This window comes from Micromys minutus, assembly GCF_963924665.1.
Source record: "Micromys minutus genome assembly, chromosome: 3".
Taxonomy (NCBI): Eukaryota; Metazoa; Chordata; class Mammalia; order Rodentia; family Muridae; genus Micromys; species Micromys minutus.
Window position 1 is genome coordinate 82,613,153 of NC_137972.1, and position 20,487 is coordinate 82,633,639.

Genomic DNA, 20,487 nt, shown 5'->3' on the forward strand with positions numbered 1-20,487 from the left:
TATGAAGTCACTACCATGGCTGTCACGAACTGTGGGACTGGAAGAGTGGTTCCTAGGATTTACTAATGCTTAAGAGCTGCTGGCACACATTCCTCATCTGAGGGATACTCTCATTCTAAGTTCTGTGAACACTGTGTGATTTATCTGTGTTCATTGTCTCCAGCTCTCCTCATTATGTTGAAATGTGTGCTCTTTACAGCCCCACTCCACAGACCTCTCTAGTTGGGTCTACGGTGGACTCTGTTATTCTGATGGCCTTTTTCCCATCCTCAGCTGACCAGCTGTGTCACTAGTATTTGACATAGTTGATTACTTTTTCCTTCTTGGGATATGGGCTTCCCTGACTTCCAGGTGCTATTTTCTATGTCACTTTGTCCCCAGCTTTTTGACTTTGTACATTACCCACAAGATCTTACTCATATACCTCCTTTAATCAGTAATCACTCTTGGTACAGAAGCTCACTTTACCTTCTGACTTTACATGACTGCAGTGTACTCATAGTTTCCCCATATGTATCTGCATGCATAGGGCTTCGTGAACTCCAGACCCACTAGACCTGCATAGCTTGCCCACCACTGCCTCTGCTCTGCTCTGCTTCAGAACTGTTGCAAACCTGACACGCCCAAGCCTCCCAACCCTGCTTCTCCCAATTATTCTGTTAGAGCTCTGTCTATCCTATCATCTACTGAACCCAAAGACCCTGGGATCATCTGTGGTTCTTACTGACTTCACATCCCTTTACTCTATAGGCAAATACTGCAGAGTCTTCCTTTAAACGTATATCCTCAACCCAACTACTGCTCAGCAGTTCCACCTGCTTCTCTGGGCCAAAGCACTCATTGTCTCTTGCTGTTGACTGTGTTCTGTAGCTGCAGTCAGAGTGATGAGATTAACACTCAAAACTCTTCAGTTCTTGCTTTCTGTAGTAGTTTTTTTGTTTGATTTTTGTTGTTATTGTTTTGAGACAGGCTTTCTCTGTGTAGCCCTGACTGTCATGTAACTCACTCTGTAGATCAAACTGGCATCAAACTCAGAATCCTCCTGCCTCTGCCACTCTGATGCTGGGATTAAAGGCGTGTACTGTCAGCCACCCTGCTTGTTTGTTTGTTTTGTTTTTTTAGTGTTGCATTCTTTGTAGAAACTATTTGAATTTGAAGTAATGTGTTTTCTAAAAACTAATAACCAGTGATTTTATGTCTCTGTTGTAGATTATGAAAAAGATTAGAATCTCAGAGGTTGTGACATATGTTGACAGAGAATTATGTTAAATGTTATATATGTACAGAATTGACTTTTTTATAGCACTGAATCTTTATTTCTGAGTTTTGTTACTATCCTGATACATTGTTTTTAAATTTTATCATCATCACTATTTGCATGTGAGTGTTTTGCCTGCATGCATGTCAGTGTACCACATTTGCCTGATGTTGGAAATGCTACAGTTACAGATGGTTTGAGCTGACATGTGGGTGCTGGGATTTGAACTCAGGTTCTCTGGAAGAGTAGTCAGTGCTCTTACCCACTGAGCCATCTCTCCAACCCTGGTGACACATTGTTTTTGCCTGTTTTGTATGTTAACTTGCCATTATAAGGAATAGAAAAAAACTTATGGAATTCTGTTATTGATGTTTGATCCTGGTTGCAATGTTTCCTCTTAGATATAGAGAGACAATGGCATGAGTTAGTTGTGGGTAGCCAAGCCCTGTCACCAGCTGTGCATCTGGGAAGAGCCTCCTAGTTCTCACCCTTCAGCTCTGCTCCTTTCTCTGCTTCCAACGCTCACTCTTTTATTACTGTCTGTTCCTTGCAAACTCTGAAGTGGAAACTTTATCACATATATAAAGAGCTACATGTTTAAATGATGCTATATTCTAAATGTAATTGCTGTTCACAAACGTTTAGACTTTTTAATTGTGAGAAAAGCAATGACATGTTGCTTCCTGTTTATTTAGCTTTTCTGAAATGTGGAAGTGAGGACACTGCTCCAGTTATTATCTTTGTTTCCAAAATGTTTGCAGTTGATGTGAAAGCCTTGCCTCAGAACAAGCCAAGGTAAGAAGGAGAGGGAAGTTGGGCTGGGATGGGGGAAAGCTTACAGTTGGCTGGCTGGTGGGGATACAGCTGGGGTATGGGTAGGAGGGCACATGTATTGCCACCCTTCCTCATGCCTGCCTTGGAATTGAGAACTTTCCTGGGCTTACTTAGGATCTGATTCTCATCTGGTCTTTTGTATCTCTAGAGAGCTGTTGAAACCAACTTTTGAGTATCGCCTTGAGCTAATACAAATAAATGTAAAGGCTGTTATAACTGCAGTAAATGGCAGGTCCCTTTCACAGAATATGTCAGGCATGGTGTGGTCTAAGCCTACCCTGTCTCTAGGTATGTCCGCCTCAGTGGAGACTGCATGTCTGATCATCATCATCTGCACATCGTGTGTCCACAGAGGTTATGGAGAGGATTTGTGAAAGTTCAGAGAACCTAACTGTCCTCCATGTTCTTCTCCTTCCCAAGATGCCTGCCTCCCCTTCTAGTTAGACATTTGGGTTCGGATGAGGCAGGTGGTTCAAGAGGACAGTAAGACACATTACTGAGGAACTGAGGAAAAGTGTTATTAATTACATGGACAGACAAAGAATGGCAGGGCTTTGAGGAGAGTGACCAGAGACAGAGAGTGTGACATGGTGGGGGCTCTTCTTACACCTGTTGAGGAGTGGGGAGGTTCACAGTAGGAGCTCAAGGTCACCCTCTTCCCTGGGAGGAGGGTGGGAAGAGGGTGATATAGCAACCCTTTGACACATACTCACTTCCCAGATGAGACATGTTAACATCAGCAAGTAGCTAGCAAAGGGGGGGCGTCTGGGAGAGGAGTCTTGAGCAGAGGCAGAGGCTGGATTCCAACACTTTCTTAGAGATCTGCTCATCTCTAGAAATCACTGAAGTAACTTCTGAGCTGATTCCCTTTCCTGGGATTCTCCGGTGTATTTTCACCATGCTCCAGAGTGATCTTTTTAAACCCTTTTTAAAGGTTTTTTTTATATTTATTTGTTTATTTTGTGGGGGTCAGAGGGCAGTGTGTGGGAGCCAGTTCTGTCCTGGTGAGGGAACGCGGCTCAGGCTTGATGGTAAGCACCTTACCCATTGGATCATCTCTTCAGCCCTTTGGAATAACCTCTCCAAAGACTTCCCTCTGAAGATTAAGGCTCCTGTTCTGTTATTGATTCTCAACAATTAGTTTTTCCTAAAAGACAAAATGTACTGTTGGGGTTCAGTGGTACTTTTCATTATCATATTTTATTTTATTTTAACAGTTCAGTAGTTAGCCCCTCCTGGTCTGCCCTCCCACAGTTCCACATCCCATTCTTCCTTCCCCCAGTCTCCAAGAAGATGTCCCCACCCCACTCCACCTCCCCACCACGCCTCCCTACTCCCTAGGGCCTCAAGTCTCTCCAGGGTTAGGAGCATCTCCTCTGCTGTATATGTATCGGGGGCCTCCGACCAGCTAGTGTATGTTGCCTGGCAGATGGCTCAGTGTCTGAAAGATCTCGGGTCTGGGTTAGTTGAGACTGCTGGTCCTCTTATGGGGTTGCCTCAGCTTCTTCCAGCCTTTCCCTAATTTAACCACAGGGATCCCCTACTTCTGTCCATAGGTTGGGTGTAAGTATCTACATCTGTCTCAGTCAGGTGCTTGTTGTGCCTTGGAAGACAGCCATGATAGGCTCCTGTCTGTAAGCACATCATGGCATAAGTAATAGTGTCAGGCCTTGGAACCTCCTCTTGAGATGGATCCCAAGTTGGGCCTGTCAGTGGACCTCCTTTCCTTCAGGCTCCTCTCCATTTTTGTCCCTGCAGTTCTTTCAGACAGGAACAATTCTGGGTCAGTGTTTTTGACTGTGGAATGCAACCCCATCCTTCCACTTGATACCCTGTCATTCTACTGGAGGTGGGCTCCACAAGTTCACTCTCCCCGGAGTTGAGCATTTCATCTAAGTTCCCTCCCTTTGAGTCCTGAGAGTCTCTCACCTCCCAGATCTCTGGTACATTCTAGAGGGTCCCCCCTACCTTCCACCCCACCCCTACCCCTCTGGTTGCATATTTTCATTTTTGCTGCTAGCCCTCAGGGTTTCTCTTCTGACCTCTCCCAGTACCTGATCATGTTCCTCTTTTCCTTTCCCCCTTCCTTCTCCTACCCAGGTTCCTCCCTCCTGCTGTCCCTCCTCCCGTTGCTTTCTTCTCCCTCCCAGGTGGGATTGAGGCATCCTCACTTGGGCCCTTTGGCTTATTAACCTTGAGTTCTGTGGATTATATCCTGGGTATTCTGTATTGTTTTGGCTAATATCCACTCATTAGTGAGTACATATCATGCATGTCCTTTTGGGTCTGAGTTACCTCACTCAGGATGATATTTTCTAGTTTTGCCTGCAAAACTCACGAAGTCCTTGTTTATAATAACTGAGTAGTATTCCATTGCATTGTGTAAATGAACCACATTTTCTGTATCCATTCTTCTGTTGTGGGACATCTGGGTTGCTTCCAGCTTCTGGTTATCACAGATAAGACCACTATTAGCATAATGGAGCACATGCTCCTGTGGTATGGTGAGGCATCTTCTGGGTATATGCCCAGAGTGGTATAGCTGGGTCTTCAGATAGATCTATTTCCAATTTTCTGAGGAACCTCCAAACTGATTTCCAGAGTGGTTGTAGCAGCTCGAAATCCACATCCTCACCAACAGGTGCTGTCATCTGAGTTTTTTTATCTTATCCATTCTGACTGGTGTGAAATGGAATCTCAGGGTTGTTTTGATATGCATTTCCCTGATTACTAAAGACTTTGAACATTCCTTAAGAGCTTCTTGGCCATTTGCGGTTCCTGTTGTGAATTCTGTTTAGCTCTTTACCCCATTTTTACTGGGTTGGTTTTTTTGTTTTGGTTTGGTTTGGTTTTTGTTTTGTTTTGTTTTTTGGAGGTTAGCTTATTGAGTTCTTTATTTATTTTGGATATTAGTCCTCTATTGGATGTGGGGTTAGTGAAGATTTTTTTTCCCAGTCTGTAGGTTGCCGATCTGTCTTATTGACAATGTCCTTTGCCTTACAGAAGCTTTCCAGTTTCATGAGGTCCCATTTATCAATTCTTTTTTTCCATAACAATTTTATTTAGAACATATCCCAGAAGTTTTGTTAACCATTTTTAAAAACGAGGCAGTGTCTCAAGGACTGATGTTGGCTTCCCCGTGTTCTAACATGGTATGTGGGTAGACAGTGCCCAAATTGGGGCTGGGGGAACTCCAGAAATCTAGCTCACTGAACATTGAAGGTTAGAAGATTAGAAGATCTTGTTGCTTACAATGACCAGATTCATTCTATTAGGGCCAGTGTTGGTCCACAGCAGGTTCCTGGAAGCTCGAAGAGTTCAGGTGAAGCTCTTAGCACTTGAGTACGGCCTACTATACGTAGTCAGTTTGGTCTTAAAGGTCTTGTCTTAATAAGTGACCATTACATAGCTTCATTAGATGAGGGAAGAAATTATTCAGTATGTTATTGAATGTCTTTTTTTTTTCCAATTTTCCTCTTACAGCATAAAATTCTACATAAAATTTAGAAGTGTATGTGTGTGTGTATGTGTGTTAAGACAAGGTCTCATTGAAATGCCTGTTGGCCTACAACTCATTGTTATAGTCTCTGCTGGCCTCAAACTTGTGGAAGTCCTTCCTCTGCCTTCCAAATACAAGCATGAGCCACCACACACAACTTTTATTTTCTTTTGAGTCAGGGTCTCTCTCCATAGCCCTGACTGTTCTGAAACTCACTTGTAAACCAGGCTGGCCTTGAACTCTCCTGCCTCTGCCTCCCAACTGCTAACCATTAGAGGTTTACACTAACACCCTAACCTTTGACGGGCTCACTCAACATAACTTCTCAAAGGTTTGTCTAGGCTCCTACATGAAGTTTTACTGTCTACTAAGAGAATGACCTGGGTGAGGTGCACAAAGCACTCTTAACCAGGAAGCTATACTCCCTGCTCTTTTTCCTGTTCTTTTCTTTTGTTTGTCTTTTTTTAAGACAAAAATCTCAGCAGAGACTGGCCTCATATGTAGCTAAGGATGACACTGAACTCTGCTGTATAGAGCTTGGACTCGCTCTTTAGCTAGGCAGATGTTACACTCGTGATCCTCCTACCTCAGAGTGATGTCACAGTTGTGCACCATTAGGCCTGGTTAGAGCTTTTGGGCCTTTATGCTAAAGCTGTTTCCTATGCCCTTGGCTACTGAGCCTCCGCTGTGGTGGGTATTTAGCTGGGCCTCTCAGATATCTCCTGGTCTCTTGCTCCCAGCTCTACTGTTTGCCTAGCTTCTCATTAGGGTTCTAGCACCCAGAAACATGCTTTTCAGGTACCAGATGATTTGGTCACTGGTTCTTGTCTAGATTCTACCTGCTGTCTCTGTCCCTTTATGCCCAGGGTCATTTGCCACACCTATGAGTAATATCTGTAACCCTAATGGACTTTCTCTGCCCACCCTTGCTCTGAATAAGGACATGGAGACTTACTATATTTATCATAAGCTTTGGGTACCAGCTGGGCAGCTTCTCAATTATTCTAACCCAACAACACTACCTGTTCTATATCCCGCCATGTGACCCAGCACCTATCCATCTCAGTGTCATCCTGGCACCTGCTCCTTCATCCACGTCACTCTGGAACTCTGCCCTATTTATCAATTCTTGATCTTAGGGCCTGAGCCATTGTCATTATCCTCTTTTGATGTGTATTTGCATTTATTGCTTTTTTATGCCTGAGTAAAGTTTTGTTTTTGTATGGTGAAATTAATGGAGTATGAAGATTAATGGAGAAAAAGTGGCTGATCTGGGGGAATAATCACTGTGGAATGAATGTGCCCGGTCATAACCCAGCCCAGCCATGTTCATCAGTAGATTGTTCTCTTTCTCTGGTACTTGCACCATTTTTCTACAAAGTCCTGTCCTTTGTCCTTCATGCTGTACCTCATCTTAGAGTCTTCTTTTTCCTTCTCAATAAAATTGCTTTTTCTTTAAGAGAAAGATTGTGTATATGTTTTGGGTTTGGGTTGTTTTTGTTTGTTTGTTTGTTTTAGCTTTTTTATAGTGATTTGAACTTGAGAATTTTCCAGCATTGTTGATCTGAAGAAAAATGAAAGAGTAAATGAGTAAATGAATATTGGAGGAAGGATGAATGACTCCCCAAAGAGGAAAGGTGTGGGCAGTGAGTGGGTAGAGGAGAAAGTTGGGAACCAGGAAGTGAGTGAGTGAATAGTTGAAATTGATATGTGACTATGTATTTTGACTCTTGCTAGGTAAGATTTTATTTAATGCTCCAGACAGTGGCAGTTTTTGGATATCCAGGCGGAGTCAGTGTGTAGCCACTGAAAGTATCAGACACTAGAGAATGCTGAAGAATTGAAGGGCTTGCTCTCCAGGCTCCAAATACATTTATTTACCACTTAAAATTCCACTGTGACTCATCCTTCATCTTTGTGTAGATAATAAAGTGATTCTGTCTGTTCTGCCTTGTTTCGTCTTTAAATTTGTCTTTCCTGTCTTCATGAGTTTGGTGGAGCAGTCAATTCTCTGTAAAATCGTTTTATGATTTACTTTGTCCTCTCACTCCATTTTAATACTCATTTTATATTCCCAAGTTAAGTCGCCATCCCTACCTTGTTCCTTTCTGTCTTCGGCTGATGTTTTTCATATATGTTGTGTTGCCATTGGGAGGTGATCTGGTCTCGTTCTCATCTCTGCTGTAGTAGGTGTGCCTAGCCAGGGCCGGCAGAGTAGTCTTTTTCTTTGGTGTAGAGTAGCATGCACTAAATAATGGTAGGTGGTGAGGGGAAAATGGAGACCAATGCGCCATGCACCTCATTTCTCAGCTCTCCCCCCTTGGTTGTAGATGATGTTTCTGTATTCTCTACAGGGATTTCTCTTCTGTTCTGCTGGTCTGTCCCTTCAGCTCTGAGGCCCAGACCTGGTAAAGCCTCATTGCAGGTCAAGCTTCATTCAACTCTGCTGCCATGGAACTAGCAATTGGTTTTGGTTCATTAAGCTCTTAGGATAGTCCTGCAACACCACTGAGTGTACACTTAAGTCCAACAACAGCTCTTGCTTCAGTTTGACTTGTAAGGAAATTATAGAGCCTTACGGGGGTAGGGGGGAAGACTGTCACACATCCAGAGGAACTGCACAAGAGTTTGATCATCACTTTTGCAGCCATATTAGTACTTGTTTTCAAAGAGAGCTGAGAGGTGCTTGGTGCTGCCACATCGTAACATATTGGTGACATCCTGTAGGCCTCTCACTCAAGAAGAAATGGCCCAGAGACGCGAACGTGCAAGACAGAGGCATGCAGAGAAGCTTGCAGCAGCACAGGGGCAAACACCCCAGGGACCCACCCAGGATGGAGGTGCTCTTGAATCAAGTCCCCAGGAAGATGAGCCAAGAGGTATAGCATTTCTAAAAGGTCTTCAGTGGAAAGTATTGGACATTTTTGCTTAATTTGGTACAATGTCCCTTATATTTTAACTTTTTTGCAATTTTTATCAGTATTGTTTCTATTCTCACACCAAATATTCATGTTCATTATTTCTTCTGTACGTAGGAACAGTTCCTGGGTTGAAGTGAGCATTTATGGCACTGAATATCTTTTTGTACCTTCAGGTGATGAACCAGATATGGCAAGTGTGAGTCGTCAACCTGCACCCCAGGAAGAAAGCAGCCAAGAAGCCTTCATTGCATTTGCTCGTGTGTTCAGTGGTGTAGCTCGAAGAGGAAAGAAAATTTTTGTCTTGGGACCCAAGTACAGCCCTGTTGATTTTTTACAGCGGGTAAGAGTTAGGAGTAAACTGTGTGGCCATTATTTTAAAGCTACGGTGACTTTCAGGCTGCACAGGTGGAGTGGTAAATGGGTAAAGGACACCTCAATTCCTATGCCACCTGTTGAGTTGCCTTTGGTAACATTTTGTATTCATAAATGGCTCCCTTAATAGTATTGGTGAACCAATAACAGATGAACAGCTTTTTTGGTTATTTTTTGCATATCAAGCAAGAAAAGAGTCACTTTGGATTGGAGTGAGTCATTTGTAAGTGCTATTCTTACAGTTGATCTTCACGAGTTTACAGAGCCAAAATCTCAGTGAGTGGAGCAAAAGCTGGAGGAAGCAAGCAGGTGATAGGTGCAGCATGCATTGCCTGGAGTCTGTCAGGCCAGACTGAGAGCACATAGACGTGCCTGAGCCAGGGCCAGGAGTCCATAGGCCAGAATTATCTGGGAACACCAGACAGACATTGGAACTAAACATGGAATGAGAAGGACATCAGAGGGCCTGGCAGGACCAGCAAGAAGCAACTCAACAGTGAGTAACGTGACCCTCAGGCACATAATCACGTAGTCTCGTGGGAGGATAGAGGTTTAGATGCAGGTAGGGGATGGAGAGTGCAGCTGAAAAAAGCTCTTCCTCAGTTTCTACTGTTAGCAGTCTGTTCTCTCCAGTGCTGCAGGATGGTTGGGCAGGCCTTGCCCGGCTGGTGTGCATAGACTTGCGATCTGTGAGAAGCTAGCATTGTTATAATCAACATATCTTGCTGGAGCTTAGTAAACAGCTCTTTGCTTGTCATCGAGTCATACATATACTCCCAACTGACCCAGTGGTAAGGATTGTTCTGTGAAGCACCGACTCACTGTGTTACATGCCATGAGCATCCTGTTCCCCTCTGTATCTATCTGACCCACACATCTAAGCAGGGGATAAAAATGTGTCAACAGCACACAAGACAGTTGGCTTCATGGAGTCGGAGCCATGGGGATCCTGTTCTAATGTACTGCTTTAAAAGGACGTGTGAAACACTTCAGGCTCACTGTGGAAGTTAGCCCTACATTCTTCTATGTCCTTTCTGTTGCTGACGTTACAGATTACAACATAACCAGCAACTTAAGAGTGCAGGTTGTCAGCCCGTACTTTCTAGGACTTTGGGGCTGGGGCTGACTTAGCTGAGTGTCCTTGGGATTTTACACTGCTGACATCACGGTGTCGATGAGCTGTTCTCTGTAGGATCAACTAGGAAAGAGTGGTCTTCCAAGAGTGTATTTGTATGTGTGCACGCAAAAGCTATAGAAAGCAAGCACGTGATAGGTGCAGCCTGCATTGTTTTGGTTTTGTTTTTTAAAACTTATTTTGAGACAGGGTCTCACTAAGTTACATAGGATAGCCTTGACCTTATTCTGTAGCCCAGGCAAACCTTGAGCATGTGATCTTTTTGCCTTAGCCGGCCAGGTACCCCCCACCCCCAACACGCACACACTGCCCACTCCTCCTCATTTTCCTTAAAAAATGGCCATCTTCCCAGAGATGTCAACCAAACATGGCATAGCAAGTCACAGTCAGACTAGACAGCTCCCTTCCTAGCAAGGCTGGATGAGGCAGTACTGAAAAAGGAAAAGGGCTCCACAGATAGGCGAAGGAGATAGACAGCCCCTGTTCCCACTGTTAGGGGCGTCCCACAGGAACACTGAGCTGCGTAACTGTAACATACATGCAGAAGGCCTAGATCAGTCCCATCAGCTTCCCTGGTTGTTGGTAGTCACTGAGCCCCTGTGAGCCCAGTTTAGTTGATGCTATAGGTTTTCTTGTGGGGTCCTTGACCCCTCTGTCTCCTGCAACCTGAGCTGTGGGTCTCTATCTGTTTCTATACATTGCTGGATAAAGCCTTTCTGATGACATCTGGGCTAGGAACCAGTCTATGAGTATAGCAGTATATCATTACAAACAATTTCATTGGTTTGGGGCTTTGTTTGTTTGTTTGCCTGTCATGTTCAGTTCTGTCCTAGGTCTCTGCAATATCCAGCCTCAGGATCAATCATTGGTTGGCCACTCCCACAATTTCTGCATTACCTTTACCTGAGCATATCACCCTCCCTCATATATTTTATTTACATTTCAAATGCTATCCCCTCTCTAAACCCCCATCTTATCCCACCTTCCCCTGCTTCTATGAGGGATGAGGGTGTTCCCCTACTTACCCACCCACCCACCCACCCTCTCCCGAGTCCCCCCTCTGACATTACTCTACACTGAGGCATTGAGCCTTGGCAGGATCAAGGGCTTCTCCTCCCATTGATGCCCAATGAGGCCATCTTCTGATACATGTGCAGCTGGAGCCATAGGTCCATCTATGAGTACTCTTTGGATAGTGGTCTAATCCCTGGGGGCTCTGGTTGCTTGGTGTTGTTCTTATGGGGTTGCAAACCCCTTCAGCTCCTTCAATCCTTTCTCTAACTCCTCCATTGGGGATTTCATTCTCAATTCAATGACTGGCTAAGAGCATCTTTCTCTGTATCTGTCATGATCTGGCAGACCCTCTCAAGAGACAGCTATATCAGGTTCCTGTCAGCATGTACTTCTTGGCATCAGCAATATTATCTGGGTTTGGTGGCTGAATATGGGCTGGGTCCCCAGGTGGGGCAGATTCTAGATGGCCTTTCCTTCAGTCTCTGCTTCAAACTTTGTCTCCATATTTCCTCCTGTAGATATTTTTGTTCCCACTTCTAAGAAGAACTGAAGTATCTGCACTTTGGTCTTACTTCTTCTTAAGCTTTTTGTGGTCTGTGAATTGTATCTTGGGTAATCTGAGCTTTGGGGTAATATGCACTTATCAGTGAGTACATACTATGTGTGGTTTGTTTTTTTTTTTTTTTTTTTTTTTTTTTTTGTTTTTTGTTTTTGTTTTTTTTTTATTTTGTGATTGGGTCACCTCACTCAGGCTGATATTTTCTAGTTCCATCCATTTGCCTAAGAATTTCATAAAGTCATTGTTTTTAATAGTGGTGTAGTACTCTGTTGTGTAAATGTACTGCATTTTCTGTATCCATTCCTCTATTGAAGGACATCTGGGTTCTTTCCAGCTTCTGGCTATTATAAATAAGGCTGCTATAAACATACTGGAGCATGTGTCCTTATTATATGTTGTAGCATCTTTTGGGTATATGCCCAGGAGTATTATAGCCAGGTCCTCAGGTAGTACTATGTCCAGTTTTCTAAGGAACTGCCAGACTGATTTCCAGAGTTCTTCTTCCAGCTTGCAATCCCACCAACCATGGAGGAATGTTCCTCTTTCTTCACATCCTCACCAGCATCTGCTGTCACCTGAGTGTTTGATCTTAGCCATTCTGACTGGTAGGAGGTGGAATCTCAGGGTTGTTTTGATTTGCATTTATTTCCCTGATGACTAAGGATGTTGAACATTTTTTTAGGTGCTTCTCAGCCATTTGATATTCCTCAGTTGAGAATTCTTTGTTTAGCTCTGTACCCCATTTTTAATAGGATTATTTGATTCTCTGGAGTCTAATTTGTATATTGGCTATTAGCCCTCTATCAGATATAGGGTTGTCAAAGATTTTTTTTCCCAATCTGTTGGTTGTCATTTTGTCCTAATGACCTTGTCTTTGCCTTATGGAAGCTTTGCCAGTGCTCTCTCTCCATTCCAATAAAAAACTAGCAAGAGTCATCAAAACATGTACTAAATAAGGGAAGAAATCTTTCCATTTCCTTAAAGAGGTCTGTTTTCCAGCTGTTTTACAAGCCAGTGTGCAAGTCATAGCTCGAATAAGTAACCAAAGGCACGCTTACACTAACAGCCAGATGTGCTGGGGTCCTGGAGGCCATTACCTCCCCAGAGGCCTGAAGCTAGTTGGGCTGACTGAGCCACGTCCAGGGAAGACAGGCCACTTGGGTGATAGACAATCAGGGTACCAGGAAAGCAGTACCTACAAGGTTCTATCCTATAGCCAGTCACTCACCAATTGTACTGACTGGTTTTGTGACAACCTGACACAAGTTGGAGTTATCACAGAGAAAAGAGCCTCAGTTGAGGAAATGCCTCCGTGAGATCCAGCTGTAAGACTTTTTCTCAACTAGAGATCAAAGGGGGAGAGGGCCCAGCCCATTGTGGGTGATGCCATCCCTGGGCTGGTAGACCTGGGTTCTATAAGGAAGCAAGTTGAGCAAGTCAGGGGAAGCAAGCCAGTAAGTAACATCCTTCCATAGCCTCTGCATCAGCTCCTGCTTCCTGACCTGCTTGAGTTCCAGTCCTGACTTCCTTTGGTGATAAGCAGCTATATGGAAGTGTAAGCTGAATAAACCCTTTCCTCCCCAACTTGCTTCTTGGTCATTATGTTTGTGCAGGAATGGAAACCCTGACTAAGACACATGGCTATCCTTTACTTTACAACTAATATCCACTTTTAAATAAGTACATACACTGTTAGTCTTTCTGGGTCTGGGTTACCTCATTCAGGATGATTTTTTTTATCTAGTTCCATCCATTTGTCTGAAAATTTCATGTTGTTATTTTTTTAACAGTTGAGTAATACTCCATTGTGTAAATGTACTATGTTTTATTTATTCATTCTTTGGTTGAGGGACATTAGGTTGTTTCTAGTTTCTGGCTATTACTAATAAAACTGCTATGAACCTAGTTGAGCAAGCAACCTTATGGTAGAGTAGGATACACCCAGGGTATATACACCCAGAAATGCTATATCTGGGTCTTAAGATAAATTGTTTCCTAATTTTCCAAGAAACAACCATACTGATTTTCAAAATGGCTGCATAAGTTTACACTTCCACCATCATTGGAGGAGTATTCTTTTTGTTTCACTTGCTTTCCAGCACGAGCTGTAACTTTATTTTTTATCTTATTTCTCTGATGGCTAAGGACGTTGAACATTTCCTTAAGTGCTTACTGGCCATTTGAGATTCTTTTGATAGTTCTCTGTTTAGATCTGTACCCCATTTTTAATTGGATTATTGAAGGGTTATATCTAACTTCTTGTGTTCTTTATGTATTTTAGATATTAGTCCTCTGTCAGATATAGAGATGATGAAGGTCTTTTCACAATCTGTAGGCTGCCGTTTTGTTCTATTGACAGTCTCCTTTATCTTACAGAAGTGTTTCAATTTCATGAGGTCCTGTTTATTAATTGACGATCTTAATGCCTATCTGTTGTCTTCTGCCCCCATGCATTCATGGCTCTTCCCACTTTCTCTCTTGTCAGACTCAGGGTATCTGATTTTATGTTGAGGTCTTTGATCCACTTGAACTTGAGTATTGTGCAGGGTGATAAATAAGAATTTATTTGCATTCTTCTACACGATAATATCCAGTTAGATTAGAAACATTTGAGGTGTGTGGACTTACCTCTGGGTTTTGTATTCCATTCCATTGATCAACTTGTCTATTTTTCCAAGCAACTTTTATCCCTGTTGCTCTGTAGTACAGCTTGAGATCAGGATGGTGAGACCATCAGAGGTTCGTCTATTGTACAAGTTTGTTTTGGCTAAACTGGGTTTTATTTTTCCATGTGAGGTTGAAATTGGTTTTCCAAAGTCTGTAAAGAATTGTGTTGAAATTTTGATGGGAATTGCATTAAATCTGCAGATTGCTTTTGGTAAGATGGCCATTTTCACTGGTATAATCCTACCTATCCATGAGCATGGGAGATCTTTCCAACTTCTGATATCTTCTATTTCCTTCTCCAGGTACTTGTCATACAGATCTCTCACTTGCTTGGTTAGACTTACACCAAGGTACTTTATATTATTTGTGGCTATTGTGGCTATTATTTTCCTAATTTCTTTCTCTGCTCATTTATCATTTATAATAGGAGGGCTATTAATTTTTTTTAAAATTAAGCTTGTATACAGCCACTTTGCTGAAAATGTTTGTCAGCTATAGGAGTTGTCTGGTAGAATTTTTGAGGTTGATAGTGTATATCATAGCAATACTTTGACTTCTTCCTTTCCATTTGTATCCTGTTGATCTTCTTTAGTTGTCTTATTGCTCAAGTACTATATTGAACACATATGGAGAGAGTGGACAGCCTTGTCTTGTTCTTGATTTTAGTGAATATAGGCTTGCTGTCTATCGCCTTTATCATGTTTAGGTATGTGCCTTGTATCCCTCATCTCCTCAAGACCTTTGTCATGAAGGGATGTTGGATTTTGTCAAAGGTTTTTTTCAGCATCTGATAAGATGATCATGTGTTAGTTTTCTTTCGGTCTTCAGGTCCTGTGGAGCATTCAGGGCAGTGTCTCCTTAAGAATGAGTAAATATGGGGGTTCATAAATCTGCCATTCTTATGTATATTTTTCTGCATGTGTGTTCTCTCTAGTATTTCAACATATGTTCGTTCCTTTTCAGATTAACAATGTGTCATCGCTACTTAGCAGATGCTCAGCTTTGTCATGGCATTTTTAATGGGTTATTTCATGCATTTCAAGGCAGTAGCAGAGTTCTTATTGAATGCTTTCAGAACTTTCTCAGAAGATCCCAATAATTTTAAATTATAATGGTAACAATGAATGTTGAAGTAGAACCATGGTATCAGCGTGAGAACCGGTATATGGCATAATGTTCAGACATATTAGCAACGGACTCTGAACCAGCAAAATGGGAGCTACCAGGACACGAGAGAATTTCTAACCTCAAAGTGTATTGATGGGAATTCAGACACATTTTAAATATTTGAGAGATTTTAGTATTTCAGAATTTACTCATCAAATGTGACTTGTTTCTTCTCATAATCCATTGAAACCAACATTTCAGCTTGGAGCGTTTAGGAAAGAGGCAAAGGTCACTCATGACACAGTGTCTTGCTGCTCAGTAAACACGTGAGGGCGCTGTAGAGCCTCACCTGCTTCCTCACTTGGTTTCCACCATTTTTCTCTGGCAGGTTCCACTAGGCTTCTCAGCTCCACTAGAGGACCTCCCTCCTGTGCCCCACATGGCGTGCTGTACTCTGGAAAGCCTGTACCTTCTGATGGGAAGGGAGCTGGAAGATCTGGAGGAAGTCCCCCCAGGAAACGTGCTGGGTAGGGTCTGCTGGGTGCTCTGCTCGCTCCAGCCTTGAAGGCTGTCCAACATGGCATGTGTGTTTAGTGACATTTTAAAGAGAATAGCCTGCCTTTTTTTTATAGTTACAATTGTCTTCTGCAGTCTTTAACTTAGTATAATTGAGTCACCAGCCTGTGAGTCAGTAACTTGGAGATCTAGTTCAAACCTGTAGGTGCTGTTTAAGTAAACTGTAGCACTCTATTTCAAGTGGGGGCTTCAGTTGTTTAGAAGCTAAAAACTCATATAACTGACTCATATAACGTCAGTGTAGATATAACCAAATGCTTCTTGGTCTATAGGTTTGATTCTAATTGTTGGAAACTGTTTTGACATGAAGGTCCATTTAAACTTATTCCTTTTCTTTTCATCCCATCCCAAATGCTTCTTCCTTAATTGAGAATTAATAGTAATTGATAGATACTAATTTTTCTGTAAGCATTGCACCATTCCCCTTGCTTGGTTCCTGCCCCTTGTGCAGAATCCACTGAGGTGCTTAGTGCTGCTCTTGAGGCAAGTTCTTCATCAGAACCGGGATATAGAATGCTGTGTCCCATTGTGAGCCTGAGTTCTGAACCGTAGTTCTGAACATGTCAGCTGTAGAGCTGTTCATTCAATAACTACTTAGATGAGAAACTCTCTAGAAATGAAGAATATTGGTCTAAAGTAGCTACTGGTTTGCCTGAATTTTGTGGGCCCTGATCCAAGAACTTTGTCATGCTCCTGCTGAGAAGTATTTTTTTAAACTGATAATTTTTTTTGACATGGAATTAATAGAATTCCTGCCATCTCCCTCTTCCCTATTTTGTTTCTGTTTCTTTAGAAAATGCCACTGAACTCTTGATTTAGCTGACGAAATGATCTAGCTTTGTGAGTAGCCATAGCCAACCTCGTCAGAACTTCAGGAGAGTGGGAACACCCTGACTCTGCTCCTAACTCCTCCTTGGGGTTACTGTGGCTTGGACCCCCGTTGTGTCTTAAATGGCCCTGTAACCTAGAGGAGCTCAGCATATGACCAGGGAAAAGAAGCTGCATGGGTGACGTTTTTGATGCTGCCTTGTCTAAGGCTCAGTGTGTTCACTTCTCTAGTAGAACTGGCAGGCAGTAGTTTGTGGTTTCCTTCTGGGTTTCTAGATACTGTCCAAGTTTGTGGTTAAGTGTCCATAGAAGGGCTGAAATCATCTCTTTTTCATCCATCCCTCAAGGGAGCCATGGTTCTGTCCTCTGCTGTGGGAAGAGCTACTATGTGGTAGAATGCTTCATTTCTTCTGGAGGAAAAAAGACATATACCTCCCTCTTCTTTAAACTTGTGGAATGGAGGGGGAAGGCGAGTAAAAGTGACTGAACACTGTTAGTCATTAACTTATTTACGAATATGCCAAAGGGACACATTATTAAGGCAAAGTAGATGGTGTGGGAAATGACAGGTGTGTTTTCTATATGCATTAGGATTATGTTTAGCTGCTTAGATCTTGGTCCCTAGTCCTTTATTATTTGGGCCCTGGTCCTGTGGTGAGACAGAACATCATGGTGGCAGGAGCCTGTGGTAGGAAGTTCTGGCAGCCTTGAATGCCTTATACTTTGGGGGATGGGAAGAAGTGTAAGGTCACGACAGGAAGAATAAGGTCACTTCATGGCCACTGCCATAGTGGTCCATCTCCAACCAGGACCCACCTTCCAAAGTTGTACTTCCCAATAGTTCATTGGGTCAGGACTCTCACGATCTGATTGTCTCTGGAAATTCAGTCCAGGGTATGCTTTATTAAACCTCCAAGGCATTTCTCAAGCCAGTTAAGTAGATAGTCCATCCCACCTGCTAGCTAGTGTGTGTGTGTGTGTGTGTGTGTGTGTGTGTGTGTACATATGTATGTATAAAAAGACCTTGCCATTGTCTTCTGTATGTGTTCTTGTTTCTTTAATTCTGTCCTATGCCCTGGTAACTCCAAGGAAGGCCAGGATTGAGAATAGGGATATTTGGGCTATGAATGGTTTTCAGAGGTCATATTTACATGGCCAGCCAAGCCATCCCCACCCCTCATCTCTTGTTGCCTAGGGATTCCCAGGTCCCCTTTGTTAAAGTTATGTTTTTTCACATTAACAAGCAAAATTGTCCCCCATCAGGATTACGAGTAACACTGAAGGAATTAGAGCCAAGCTAGCCTCTTTGATTTGCCCTCTAAATTGAGACAGACAGTAATTGTTTCCAAATCTAACTGAGATCTCTGCATGACCAGCAAGAACAAAGGCACCAAGATTCTGCCCAGAGTTTCCCACAAACTAGTTAGATTGGCTTCTAGCCAAGCTTTCAACCTTGCTGGGCCTAAAGATTTACAGATGATTTGAACTAACTGCCATAGTTACTAAGATTACTAACAGCTCTGTTTCTTGTAGTAGAGACAGCTGTACTTGTTTTCCAAGATTGTCATCTATGATTTATTATATTTATCATTCAGCCAAAACTTGAAGGACAGAACATTAACTAGCAATATACAAAAGTACATTTTGCTGTACTAACTATAAAATACTAACAAAACTATAAAATACCTACAAAATTGAAAATGATGTTCCTGTTGCATTGCAATAGGCTGATATTCCAAGTCAAAACACAATCAGTTTAAATTTCTTCATATGTATATCATGAAAGAATTTGTTTAGTTTTTTTTTTCCTTTCTGATTTTTTAAGACAAAGTTTCACTGTGTATCTCTGACTATCCTGAAATTTACTCTGTAGTCCAGGCTAGTCTTATAATTCCAAAAATCTGCCTGGGCTAGCCTTGTATTTCAGAGATCTGCCTGCTTCTGCCCTTTTTACCTGGATTGTTGGTGTCTCCATGGTTGGAAAAGAAGAAGACTATATCCAGGTTCCTTTGAAGCCTCTAATTCCTCAGACCCATGGTTCTTCAAGATAAAGTTTATTTAAGTAATTAGGACATTTTTTCCCCAGTATTCATTACAAGAAACAATAAATGTTTCAACATAGTCTCTTGGGCCTGACCCATTTGAATGAGTCCATCAGAACACCGTGAACTGGTTTGCAGCCTCAGGATGTAGAACAATTTCTTCAGACAAATTCCAGCGGTTCATTGATTTAAAACCATACAGCATATGTTAGCAGTCATGAGTACCTAAGCTGAGGTGTTTAATAAAAGCAGCTGTTCAAAGCTAACAAGGGTGGAGTGGAGGAGGAAGCTGAGAGCTTTGATCTTAAAAGGTGGGTAGCACAGAAGGCTCGCTGGTAGCTAAGGACAGTGAAGGGTTGCTAGGGTACATTGACTAAAACCAGGTGCAGCCACACAGTTTTTCATTGTTTATGGTTTGAAATGAAAAATTAGACTAGCTGAATTGGGTAGAATAATGTGCATGTTCCAATTACCTTTGCTGCATTATTAACCATGAAGCCTAGTGGCTTAAAATAAAGGTGGCTTTTTTTTTTTTCTTTTAATGCATCTGCAGTTTGTGCATTTGCTTGTTGTGAATAGTGTATATGTTCCACGGGTATCTGCTGAGGGAGCTCAAAGCCTGGGGTAGAGTTGTAGGAAGAGCCTTTTAGCCCATGTGCTGGAGACTGATGCCACCTCTTGGCCTTGGTAGGTAAACAGGCTTTATAGGTTAGTGGCTTGTTATACTTCGGATATAAATCATCTCAACAGGCTAACTTGTTAATTTTCTCCTGTTGGTAGTGCTATTTGAGGAATTAGTAGACACTTGGGGAGAGACCAGGTCCCCAGGATATGTCTTGCTCTGCCACCTTTATCCGTTTCTCTGTACCATGAGGTGAGCAGCCCCGTCTGCCCCACTCTCACGCTCTGCTTCGGCATGGGTCTAAAGTCAGTGCTGCTCGCACTGGTCATCTCTGGCACTGTGCTAAAACATACCGTTCCTCTCCTTAAGTTCTCCATGAGTCTGTCCCAGCATCCAGCACAGGAGGTCTCTTAAGACATGCCTTCCATAGACTTGAGCTTCATGCCACCGCCTGCTGTTTGTTAGGAGTGAATCGTGGCCCATATTCTAAGAAGGAGAACTATTATCTACTTGTTTTTAGTGTTTTGGTTTTTTTTTTTTTTTTTTTTTTAAACCTCGATTTTAGTGAGGGACCTGTCTAGGATTTGTGGACAGTGCTTTAAAACTACCACAGTCTTGTTCACAGACAATTTCTTGTTTCCTCTCCTATTTTGTACACATCACAAATTAAGATAGAGATAGTCATAGTGATCAGAGAATGCCTGTGAGCTCCTTTGGACTTTGTTCACTTAAAGAAAAGCCATACCTTTTAATAAGAAAATGGTGGCCAACGATGCGGCTGACAGCCATCTGCGTTCCATCAGAAGAAGCCTGTAGCAGTGAGTTCATTGAGTGCAGACCAAAGCTGTTTTGTTGGGAGAGGAAATGAAAACATTCTACAGCATTCTTGAACAATCAGTACTAGGTAGTCAGACTCTGCAGCCGAGTTCTTTTATTGGAGCATTTGAAAATGCAGACTTCACATTTGAACTCAGCTGTAACTCACTTCAAAACTTGTATGTGCTGATAAGTATGGAAGAGATTTTTGTAGTCTGGAAATAGTTGATTTCAAGT

General features: G+C 42.5%; 1 protein-coding gene across 1 annotated transcript in view; it reads left to right on the top strand.

The window, feature by feature from the left end:
• Positions 1-20,487, top strand: part of EFL1 (elongation factor like GTPase 1) — a 123,599-nt gene that overhangs the window by 40,412 nt on the left and 62,700 nt on the right. Inside the window, exons 12-15 of the mRNA XM_080914572.1 lie at positions 1,954-2,053; positions 8,319-8,470; positions 8,686-8,852; positions 15,755-15,893. Coding sequence (XP_080770698.1) covers positions 1,954-2,053; positions 8,319-8,470; positions 8,686-8,852; positions 15,755-15,893 — 558 coding nt within the window. The remainder of the gene's footprint in view (positions 1-1,953; positions 2,054-8,318; positions 8,471-8,685; positions 8,853-15,754; positions 15,894-20,487) is intronic.